The sequence below is a fragment of the Anomaloglossus baeobatrachus genome, chromosome 10, assembly GCF_048569485.1.
Source record: "Anomaloglossus baeobatrachus isolate aAnoBae1 chromosome 10, aAnoBae1.hap1, whole genome shotgun sequence".
Classification (NCBI taxonomy): Eukaryota; Metazoa; Chordata; class Amphibia; order Anura; family Aromobatidae; genus Anomaloglossus; species Anomaloglossus baeobatrachus.
Window position 1 is genome coordinate 212,710,685 of NC_134362.1, and position 12,184 is coordinate 212,722,868.

A 12,184-nucleotide genomic window follows, 5' to 3' on the forward strand; every position below is an offset into this window, starting at 1 on the left:
ACTCTGCAGCCTCACGCTCTGCCTGTCACTCCGCAGCCTCACGCTCTGCCTGTCACTCAGCAGCCTCACGCTCTGCCTGTCACTCCGCAGCCTCACGCTCTGCCTGTCACTCCGCAGCCTCACGCTCTGCCTGTCACTCCGCAGCCTCACGCTCTGCCTGTCACTCCGCAGCCTCACGCTCTGCCTGTCACTCCGCAGCCTCACGCTCTGCCTGTCACTCCGCAGCCTCACGCTCTGCCTGTCACTCAGCAGCCTCACGCTCTGCCTGTCACTCTGCAGCCTCACGCTCTGCCTGTCACTCCGCAGCCTCACGCTCTGCCTGTCACTCTGCAGCCTCACGCTCTGCCTGTCACTCTGCAGCCTCACGCTCTGCCTGTCACTCCGCAGCCTCACGCTCTGCCTGTCACTCCGCAGCCTCACGCTCTGCCTGTCACTCCGCAGCCTCACGCTCTGCCTGTCACTCCGCAGCCTCACGCTCTGCCTGTCACTCCGCAGCCTCACGCTCTGCCTGTCACTCTGCAGCCTCACGCTCTGCCTGTCACTCAGCAGCCTCACGCTCTGCCCTGCGCTCTGCCGCCTCACGCTCTGCCAGTCACTCCGCAGCCTCACGCTCTGCCTGTCACTCCGCAGCCTCACGCTCTGCCTGTCACTCTGCAGCCTCACGCTCTGCCTGTCACTCTGCAGCCTCACGCTCTGCCTGTCACTCTGCAGCCTCACGCTCTGCCTGTCACTCTGCAGCCTCACGCTCTGCCTGTCACTCAGCAGCCTCACGCTCTGCCCTGCGCTCTGCCGCCTCACGCTCTGCCAGTCACTCCGCAGCCTCACGCTCTGCCTGTCACTCCGCAGCCTCACGCTCTGCCTGTCACTCTGCAGCCTCACGCTCTGCCTGTCACTCTGCAGCCTCACGCTCTGCCTGTCACTCTGCAGCCTCACGCTCTGCCTGTCACTCTGCAGCCTCACGCTCTGCCTGTCACTCTGCAGCCTCACGCTCTGCCTGTCACTCAGCAGCCTCACGCTCTGCCCTGCGCTCTGCCGCCTCACGCTCTGCCAGTCACTCCGCAGCCTCACGCTCTGCCTGTCACTCCGCAGCCTCACGCTCTGCCTGTCACTCTGCAGCCTCACGCTCTGCCTGTCACTCAGCAGCCTCACGCTCTGCCTGTCACTCTGCAGCCTCACGCTCTGCCTGTCACTCCGCAGCCTCACGCTCTGCCTGTCACTCCGCAGCCTCACGCTCTGCCTGTCACTCCGCAGCCTCACGCTCTGCCTGTCGCTCCGCAGCCTCACGCTCTGCCTGTCATTCCGCAGCCTCACGCTCTGCCTGTCACTCCGCAGCCTCACGCTCTGCCTGTCATTCCGCAGCCTCACGCTCTGCCTGTCATTCCGCAGCCTCACGCTCTGCCTGTCGCTCCGCAGCCTCACGCTCTGCCTGTCACTCCGCAGCCTCACGCTCTGCCTGTCATTCCGCAGCCTCACGCTCTGCCTGTCATTCCGCAGCCTCACGCTCTGCCTGTCACTCCGCAGCCTCACGCTCTGCCTGTCACTCAGCAGCCTCACGCTCTGCCTGTCACTCAGCAGCCTCACGCTCTGCCTGTCACTCCGCAGCCTCACGCTCTGCCTGTCACTCCGCAGCCTCACGCTCTTTCAGACGCTCTGCCCTGCGCTCTGCCATGAGTTCCTTGTAGCCCTCCCGGTCTCCAGCCTGTAGTAGGGCCATAGCCATTTGTAGAAGGGCATCCGAGCCTGCCGGGCTCGGTGGATTGGCAAGTGGGGAGCTGCGGCACGCTGCAGAGCCAGGTGATGAGAGACCCGCTGCAGAGCCGGGTGCTGCACGGTCCATTGCATGGCGGAGGACTGGCATCTGGCTTCTTGAGAACCCTTGGGTGGGCTCCTCCTCGCCATGTCCTCTGCAGAGCTGTTCTCTGGCGTCGGGCTCCTGGAGGACTCGTGGACGACCTCCTCATCGCGGTCCACAGCACCGTCCTCCACCTCCTCGCCTCTGGCCAGAGCCTCGGCCAGTTCTTTAGCTTTGCTCCTGGTGCTCTCTGCCATTGTTGCAGACTTTGGTCACTGACACCCGATGCCTCCACACACCTTACAGTATCTGCACTCTGACACTCTAGTGTTGGTCTGGTCTGAAGACCCCAGCAGCCACAGCTGCTGCAGGCAGTCTTTAGTGTCTGGGAGTATGGGTCTCACACTCACACACACTATTATCTCGATCCCACCGCTGGCTACCAATATGTCAGGAAAAGGGGGAGGAAGTGGAAGTTACACCCCCCCCCCTTTCCACCAGAAAGAGCACGTGACTCGCTCTCTAGCGCCCCTCTTATAGTCAGGCCAATTATGGAATTGCCCGACAATAAGCAAGGAGCCCACTATTCTATGCCGATGATTGAAGAGCTCCCGGTGAGAGTAAGGTATATATTCCCCCGACTCCTGCGAGCGGAATATATCTAATCCGCCCCTGATCTCACTGGTTGCCCCACAATGATCCTTGGCATAAACTCGCTGCCACCAATCGATTATGATAACTATTACGCCGAGCTCACAGACGTTGGATTCAGGATCGAGATAACAGAACAGCCCAAAATTAAATTATATATATTTAATCGCCTTAAGGGCTCACTAGATACTACAATATATACAAGGTAGAATTTAGAAAATATATATATATATAATGTCAGAGTACATTTACAGGTAAGTTCTGGATCACAAGCAGATATCAGTTGTATCAATTACCTTATTCCCTAGCGGACACAGGGGGACGCTGTGTGGCTACACGGTTCCTGGATCTTCCCCCACGTGCACCACACGAGACCGCCCGAAGAAGAACATCCAAAAATGTCTGTACTGTGTTTATCAAACTGGCTACAATCCATGTCCCCCCCACCTGGTGACCTCGCTGGGATGGTCTTCTACCTACCCAGGGAAAGTATGGATTTCCACTTTTTGTTCATAACTCTGCCCCGGAGCTTCTCACACGGAAGAAATGACCCTCATTGTTGTTGTTGTGAATTGATCTCCTTTTTGATAGGAAATATGAGAGTCCTGCGGCTTCCTGTGGCCAGTTATTATTGTGGGCTACGCACATGATACAATTTTGCCTAAATGTGTGTTACGTGCGTCTGGCCCCCAGGAATATGAAAATGTGCCTGTCTAATGTGTTTGGGCGACGCACTCCCCAATAATGAAACATTTCTAACAGCACCAAAAGACTGCGGCATTCTGACTGAAGTTAGGTTATAAACCTGGAGCTCCCCTCCCACCTCCTGTGTAGGGCAATTCCCTCCGCAAGGGGGTGCTGGACCAAGGCCTGGCCTAATGGGATTCTGACACCTTGCGTTTTACATTGCTGGGTCTCCAAGCAGCAGGAAGGCAGGGGTGACCTCACCGAGAAGCTGACTGACCTGAATCACTGTCATAAGTCTCATCATCATTTCCGCATAATCCTCACAAGGAGGGAGGACAGAGGAGTCTGAAAGAGCACAGGGATAGAGCAAGAAGGAGGACAGAGGAGGAGGGAGGACAGAGGAGTCTGGAGGAGGAGGGAGGACAGAGGAGGAGGAGGGAGGACAGAGGAGTCTGAAAGAGCACAGGGATAGAGCAGGACGGAGGACAGAGGAGGAGGGAGGACAGAGGAGTCTGGAGGAGGAGGGAGGACAGAGGAGGAGGAGGGAGGACAGAGGAGTCTGGAGGAGGAGGGAGGACAGAGGAGTCTGGAGGAGGAGGGAGGACAGAGGAGTCTGAAAGAGCACAGGGATAGAGCAAGACGGAGGACAGAGGAGGAGGAGGGAGGACAGAGGAGTCTGAAAGAGCACAGGGATAGAGCAGGACGGAGGACAGAGGAGGAGGAGGGAGGACAGAGGAGGAGGAGGGAGGACAGAGGAGTCTGAAAAAGCACAGGGATAGAGCAAGAAGGAGGACAGAGGAGGAGGAGGGAGGACAGAGGAGTCTGAAAGAGCACAGGGATAGAGCAGGACGGAGGACAGAGGAGGAGGAGGGAGGACAGAGGAGGAGGAGGGAGGACAGAGGAGGAGGAGGGAGGACAGAGGAGTCTGGAGGAGGAGGGAGGACAGAGGAGGAGGAGGGAGGACAGAGGAGTCTGGAGGAGGAGGGAGGACAGAGGAGGAGGAGGGAGGACAGAGGAGTCTGAAAGAGCACAGGGATAGAGCAGGACGGAGGACAGAGGAGGAGGAGGGAGGACAGAGGAGTCTGGAGGAGGAGGGAGGACAGAGGAGTCTGAAAGAGCACAGGGATAGAGCAGGAAGGAGGACAGAGGAGGAGGAGGGAGGACAGAGGAGTCTGGAGGAGGAGGGAGGACAGAGGAGTCTGAAAGAGCACAGGGATAGAGCAAGAAGGAGGACAGAGGAGGAGGGAGGACAGAGGAGGAGGAGGGAGGACAGAGGAGTCTGAAAGAGCACAGGGATAGAGCAGGACGGAGGACAGAGGAGGAGGAGGACAGAGGAGGAGGAGGGAGGACAGAGGAGTCTGAAAGAGCACAGGGATAGAGCAAGACGGAGGACAGAGGAGGAGGAGGGAGGACAGAGGAGTCTGGAGGAGGAGGGAGGACAGAGGAGTCTGAAAGAGCACAGGGATAGAGCAAGAAGGAGGACAGAGGAGGAGGGAGGACAGAGGAGGAGGAGGGAGTACAGAGGAGTCTGGAGGAGGAGGGAGGACAGAGGAGTCTGAAAGAGCACAGGGATAGAGCAAGAAGGAGGACAGAGGAGGAGGAGGGAGGACAGAGGAGCCTGGAGGAGGAGGGAGGACAGAGGAGTCTGAAAGAGCACAGGGATAGAGCAGGACGGAGGACAGAGGAGGAGGAGGGAGGACAGAGGAGTCTGAAAGAGCACAGGGATAGAGCAGGACGGAGGACAGAGGAGCAGGAGGGAGGACAGAGGAGTCTGGAGGAGGAGGGAGGACAGAGGAGGAGGAGGGAGGACAGAGGAGCCTGAAAGAGCACAGGGATAGAGCAGGACGGAGGACAGAGGAGGAGGAGGGAGGACAGAGGTGTCTGGAGGAGGAGGGAGGACAGAGGAGGAGGAGGGAGGACAGAGGAGTCTGGAGGAGGAGGGAGGACAGGAGTCTGAAAGAGCATGGGGATAGAGCAGGACAGAGGAGGGAGGACAGAGGAGTCTGGAGGAGGAGGGAGGACAGAGGAGTCTGGAGGAGGAGGGAGCACAGAGGAGTCTGGAGGAGGAGGGAGCACAGAGGAGTCTGGAGGAGGAGGGAGGACAGAGGAGTCTGGAGGAGGAGGGAGCACAGAGGAGTCTGAAAGAGCATGGGGATAGAGCAGGACAGAGGAGGAGGAGGGAGGACAGAGGAGTCTGGAGGAGGAGGGAGCACAGAGGAGTCTGAAAGAGCATGGGGATAGAGCAGGACAGAGGAGGAGGGAGGACAGAGGAGTCTGAAAGAGCATGGGGATAGAGCAGGACGGAGGACAGAGGAGGAGGAGGGAGGACAGAGGAGTCTGGAGGAGGAGGGAGGACAGAGGAGGAGGAGGGAGGACAGAGGAGCCTGAAAGAGCACAGGGATAGAGCAGGACGGAGGACAGAGGAGGAGGAGGGAGGACAGAGGAGTCTGGAGGAGGAGGGAGGACAGAGGAGGAGGAGGGAGGACAGAGGAGCCTGAAAGAGCACAGGGATAGAGCAGGATGGAGGACAGAGGAGGAGGAGGGAGGACAGAGGAGTCTGAAAGAGCACAGGGATAGAGCAGGACGGAGGACAGAGGAGGAGGAGGGAGGACAGAGGAGTTTGGAGGAGGAGGGAGGACAGAGGAGGAGGAGGGAGGACAGAGGAGCCTGAAAGAGCACAGGGATAGAGCAGGATGGAGGACAGAGGAGGAGGAGGGAGGACAGAGGAGTCTGAAAGAGCACAGGGATAGAGCAAGAAGGAGGACAGAGGAGGAGGAGGGAGGACAGAGGAGTCTGGAGGAGGAGGGAGGACAGAGGAGGAGGGAGGACAGAGGAGCCTGAGGAAGTACAGAGGAGTCTGAAAGAGCACAGGGATAGAGCAGGACGGAGGACAGAGGAGGAGGAGGGAGGACAGAGGAGTCTGAAAGAGCACAGGGATAGAGCAGGACGGAGGACAGAGGAGGAGGAGGGAGGACAGAGGAGTCTGAAAGAGCACAGGGATAGAGCAGGACGGAGGACAGAGGAGGAGGAGGGAGGACAGAGGAGTCTGAAAGAGCACAGGGATAGAGCAGGACGGAGGACAGAGGAGGAGGAGGGAGGACAGAGGAGTCTGAAAGAGCACAGGGATAGAGCAGGACGGAGGACAGAGGAGGAGGGAGGACAGAGGAGGAGGAGGGAGGACAGAGGAGCCTGAAAGAGCACAGGGATAGAGCAGGACGGAGGACAGAGGAGGAGGAGGGAGGACAGAGGAGTCTGGAGGAGGAGGGAGGACAGAGGAGTCTGAAAGAGCATGGGGATAGAGCAGGACGGAGGACAGAGGAGGAGGAGGGAGTACAGAGGAGGAGGAGGGAGTACAGAGGAGGAGGGATGACAGAGGAGCCTGAGGGAGTACAGAGGAGTCTGAAAGAGCATGGGGATAGAGCAGGACGGAGGACAGAGGAGGAGGAGGGAGGACAGAGGAGTCTGAAAGAGCACAGGGATAGAGCAGGAAGGAGGACAGAGGAGGAGGAGGGAGGACAGAGGAGCCTGAAAGAGCACAGGGATAGAGCAGGAAGGAGGACAGAGGAGGAGGAGGGAGGACAGAGGAGTCTGGAGGAGGAGGGAGGACAGAGGAGTCTGAAAGAGCACAGGGATAGAGCAAGAAGGAGGACAGAGGAGGAGGAGGGAGTACAGAGGAGTCTGAAAGAGCATGGGGATAGAGCAGGACGGAGGACAAAGGAGGAGGAGGGAGGACAGAGGAGTCTGGAGGAGGAGGGAGGACAGAGGAGTCTGAAAGAGCACAGGGATAGAGCAAGAAGGAGGACAGAGGAGGAGGAGGGAGTACAGAGGAGTCTGAAAGAGCACAGGGATAGAGCAAGAAGGAGGACAGAGGAGGAGGAGGGAGGACAGAGGAGTCTGGAGGAGGAGGGAGGACAGAGGAGCCTGAAAGAGCACAGGGATAGAGCAGGACGGAGGACAGAGGAGGAGGAGGGAGGACAGAGGAGTCTGGAGGAGGAGGGAGGACAGAGGAGTCTGAAAGAGCACAGGGATAGAGCAAGAAGGAGGACAGAGGAGGAGGAGGGAGTACAGAGGAGTCTGAAAGAGCACAGGGATAGAGCAGGACGGAGGACAGAGGAGGAGGAGGGAGGACAGAGGAGTCTGGAGGAGGAGGGAGGACAGAGGAGTCTGAAAGAGCACAGGGATAGAGCAAGAAGGAGGACAGAGGAGGAGGAGGGAGTACAGAGGAGTCTGAAAGAGCACAGGGATAGAGCAGGATGGAGGACAGAGGAGGAGGAGGGAGTACAGAGGAGGAGGAGGGAGTACAGAGGAGGAGGGATGACAGAGGAGCCTGAGGGAGTACAGAGGAGTCTGAAAGAGCACAGGGATAGAGCAGGAAGGAGGACAGAGGAGGAGGAGGGAGGACAGAGGAGTCTGAAAGAGCATGGGGATAGAGCAGGAAGGAGGACAGAGGAGGAGGAGGGAGTACAGAGGAGTCTGAAAGAGCACAGGGATAGAGCAGGATGGAGGACAGAGGAGTCTGGAGGAGGAGGGAGGACAGAGGAGGAGGAGGGAGGACAGAGGAGTCTGAAAGAGCACAGGGATAGAGCAGGACGGAGGACAGAGGAGGAGGAAGGAGGACAGAGGAGGAGGAGGGAGTACAGAGGAGTCTGAAAGAGCATGGGGATAGATCAGGACGGAGGACAAAGGAGGAGGAGGGAGGACAGACGAGTCTGAAAGAGCATGGGGATAGAGCAGGACGGAGGACAGAGGAGGAGGAGGGAGGACAGAGGAGCCTGGAGGAGGAGGGAGGACAGAGGAGTCTGAAAGAGCATGGGGATAGAGCAGGACGGAGGACAGAGGAGGAGGAGGGAGGACAGAGGACTCTGAAAGAGCATGGGGATAGAGGAGGACAGAGGAGGAGGAGGGAGGACAGAGGAGCCTGGGGGAGGAGGGAGGAGAGAGGAGTCTGGAGCAGGAGGGAGGACAGAGGAGTCTGAAAGAGCACAGGGATAGAGCAGGACGGAGGACAGAGGAGGAGGAGGGAGTACAGATGAGTCTGAAAGAGCATGGGGATAGAGCAGGACGGAGGACAAAGGAGGAGGAGGGAGGACAGAGGAGTCTGAAAGAGCACAGGGATAGAGCAAGAAGGAGGACAGAGGAGGAGGAGGGAGTACAGACAAGTCTGAAAGAGCATGGGGATAGAGCAGGACGGAGGACAGAGGAGGAGGAGGGAGGACAGAGGAGTCTGGAGGAGGAGGGAGGACAGAGGAATCTGGAGGAGGAGGGAGGACAGAGGAGTCTGAAAGAGCATGGGGATAGAGCAGGAAGGAGGACAGAGGAGGAGGAGGGAGGACAGAGGAGTCTGAAAGAGCACAGGGATAGAGCAGGAAGGAGGACAGAGGAGGAGGAGGGAGGACAGAGGAGGAGGGAGGACAGAGGAGTCTGAAAGAGCACAGGGATAGAGCAGGAAGGAGGACAGAGGAGGAGGAGGGAGGACAGAGGAGTCTGAAAGAGCATGGGGATAGAGCAGGACGGAGGACAGAGGAGGAGGAGGGAGGACAGAGGAGTCTGAAAGAGCACAGGGATAGAGCAGGAAGGAGGACAGAGGAGGAGGAGGGAGGACAGAGGAGTCTGAAAGAGCATGGGGATAGAGCAGGACGGAGGACAGAGGAGGAGGAGGGAGGACAGAGGAGTCTGGAGGAGGAGGGAGGACAGAGGAGTCTGAAAGAGCATGGGGATAGAGCAGGACAGAGGAGGGAGGACAGAGGAGTCTGGAGGAGGAGGGAGGACAGAGGAGTCTGGAGGAGGAGGGAGCACAGAGGAGTCTGGAGGAGGAGGGAGCACAGAGGAGTCTGGAGGAGGAGGGAGGACAGAGGAGTCTGGAGGAGGAGGGAGGACAGAGGAGTCTGGAGGAGGAGGGAGGACAGAGGAGTCTGGAGGAGGAGGGAGGACAGAGGAGTCTGGAGGAGGAGGGAGGACAGAGGAGTCTGGAGGAGGAGGGAGGACAGAGGAGGAGGGAGGACAGAGGAGTCTGGAGGAGGAGGGAGCACAGAGGAGTCTGGAGGAGGAGGGAGGACAGAGGAGGAGGGAGGACAGAGGAGTCTGGAGGAGGAGGGAGCACAGAGGAGTCTGGAGGAGGAGGGAGAACAGAGGAGTCTGGAGGAGGAGGGAGGACAGAGGAGTCTGGAGGAGGAGGGAGGACAGAGGAGTGTATGCATGGGAGTCATCGTAGAGAAGCAGGTGATGTCCAGGGGTGTTATATGGAGGTCGGTCTCATCGGTGGAGTTCCCCGTTACGATCAGCGGGGGGCGCTCTCAGGCTTTGTCGTCTCACATTACACATATAGAGTTTTGTCTCATTCAGCTTGTTTTGTGCCTCCTGCATGATTCACTAAGCACCGCAGACTCTGCTCAGCCGCCATGCACTCTGCTCAGCCGCCATGTCTGTGCTTATCCGCCATGTACTCTGCTTATCCGCCATGTACTCTGCTTATCCGCCATGTACTCTGCTTATCCGCCATGTACTCTGCTTATCCGCCATGTACTCTGCTTATCCGCCATGTCCTCTGCTCAGCCGCCATGTCCTCTGCTCAGCCGCCATGTACTCTGCTTATCCGCCATGTACTCTGCTTATCCGCCATGTCCTCTGCTTATCCGCCATGTCCTCTGCTTATCCGCCATGTACTCTGCTTATCCGCCATGTACTCTGCTTATCCGCCATGTACTCTGCTTATCCGCCATGTACTCTGCTTATCCGCCATGTACTCTGCTCATCCGCCATGTCCTCTGCTCAGCCGCCATGTCCTCTGCTCAGCCGCCATGTCCTCTGCTCAGCCGCCATGTCCTCTGCTCAACCGCCATGTCCTCTGCTCAGCCGCCATGTCCTCTGCTCAGCCGCCATGTCCTCTGCTCAGCCGCCATGTCCTCTGCTCAGCCGCCATGTACTCTGCTCAGCCGCCATGTCCTCTGCATGATGACTAACAATAAGGTGAGGTTGTCTCATAATTATATTAAGTGGAGTGACTGGACTGTAAGAAATGGCCATATGACTGCCACCACGGTGCTCACTGTGACCCTATATATTATGACTGCAGCTCTGGAGGTGACTAGAGGATAATTCATGATGTAACAGCAGAATAGTGACCGCAGCTCTGGAAGTGACTGGAGGATAAGACATGATGTAACAGCAGAATAGTGAGTGCAGCTCGGGAGGTGGCTGGAGGATAAGACATGATGTAACAGCAGAATAGTGAGTGCAGCTCTGGAGGTGAGTGGAGGATAAGACCTGATGTAATAGCAGAATAGTGAGTGCAGCTCTGGAGGTGACTGGAGGATAAGACCTGATGTAACAGCAGAATAGTGAGTGCAGCTCTGGAGGGGACTGGAGGATAAGACCTGATGTAATAGCAGAATAGTGAGTGCAGCTCTGGAGGGGACTGGAGGATAAGACCTGATGTAACAGCAGAATAGTGACTGCAGCTCTGGAGGTGAGTGGAGGATAAGACCTGATGTAACAGCAGAATAGTGAGTGCAGCTCTGGAGGGGACTGGAGGATAAGACCTGATGTAATAGCAGAATAGTGAGTGCAGCTCTGGAGGGGACTGGATGCTGTAGTCTTTGCATATGTCTTCATCGCTGTGTCCTGCTCTTGCAGTTGGACCTGAGTGACCGTGTGAAGGACATTGTGGGGCGATTGTGGACACCGGGAGGTGCAGTGATCGGCGTCTCTCCGCGGGATCTGCTGGATGACTGCCTGCGAGTGCTGGACGTGTTGTACCAGGAGGCGTGTGCGCTCTGCCTGCCCAGCTCAGCGCTCCAGGACGCACTCTGCCCTCTCGGCACTGTGCCCGGCCCCGATACTGCGCACAGGCCGTCCTGTTAGAGGGAGGACCCCACCGACCCCTGCTTGTGACATCGCATAGTGGGGATGACATCCGTGTGCTTTACACTGCTGCAGCTCTCACGAATGGCGCCAATGGTCTGATAGGATCTCGTTATCCCGCTCACACTGGTGTCATGGCGTCCGGCCATCCTGGATGTGTGGATATGACTGAGCCGAGGCCCAGGGACCGGAAGCGACAGCGCAGGAAAGAGGCGAATCCTGGAAGCATCCTACAACAGCGCCGCGCTCATCACAGACATTTATTTTTCTAATGAGATTATATTGTCAGAATTTTATAGTAAATCCATTCATTTTTTATGTCAGTGTACTCAGGGCCCAATGTATCCACAGCACATACCTTATCCTGCACTGTACTCCAGAGCTGCACTCACTATTCTGCTGGTGCAGTCACTGTGTACATACATTACATTACTGATCCTGAGTTACCTCCTGTATTATACTCCAGAGCTGCACTCACTATTCTGCTGGGGCAGTCACTGTGTACATAACATTACATTACTGATCCTGAGTTACCTTCTGTATTATACTCCAGAGCTGCACTCACTATTCTGCTGGTGCAGTCACTGTGTACATACATTACATTACTGATCCTGAGTTACCTCCTGTATTATACTCCAGAGCTGCACTCACTATTCTGCTGGTGCAGTCACTGTGTACATAACATTACATTACTGATCCTGAGCTACCTCCTGTATTATACTCCAGAGCTGCACTCACTATTCTGCTGGTGCGGTCACTGTGTACATACATTACTGACCCTGAGTTGCCTCCTGTATTATACTCCAGAGCTGCACTCACTATTCTGCTGGTGCAGTCACAGTGTACATACATTACTGATCCTGAGTTACCTCCTGTATTATACTCTAGAGCTGCACTCACTATTCTGCTGGGGCAGTCACTGTGTACATAACATTACATTACTGATCCTGAGTTACCTTCTGTATTATACTCCAGAGCTGCACTCACTATTCTGCTGGTGCAGTCACTGTGTACATACATTACATTACTGATCCTGAGTTACCTTCTGTATTATACTCCAGAGCTGCACTCACTATTCTGCTGGTGCAGTCACTGTGTACATACATTACTGATCCTGAGTTACCTCCTGTATTATACTCCAGAGCTGCACTCACTATTCTGCTGGGGCAGTCACTGTGTACATAACATTACATT

The 12,184-nt window shown here is 56.8% G+C and overlaps 1 protein-coding gene across 2 annotated transcripts in view; it reads left to right on the plus strand.

Moving 5' to 3' along the window:
* Positions 1–11,291, plus strand: part of IL34 (interleukin 34) — a 48,871-nt gene extending 37,580 nt beyond the window's left edge. For both annotated transcript variants that reach the window (XM_075325335.1, XM_075325336.1), the window contains one exon: positions 10,763–11,291. In XM_075325335.1, coding sequence (XP_075181450.1) covers positions 10,763–10,990 — 228 coding nt within the window. In that variant the 3' untranslated portion in view covers positions 10,991–11,291. The remainder of the gene's footprint in view (positions 1–10,762) is intronic.
* The last annotated feature ends 893 nt before the right edge of the window (positions 11,292–12,184 follow it).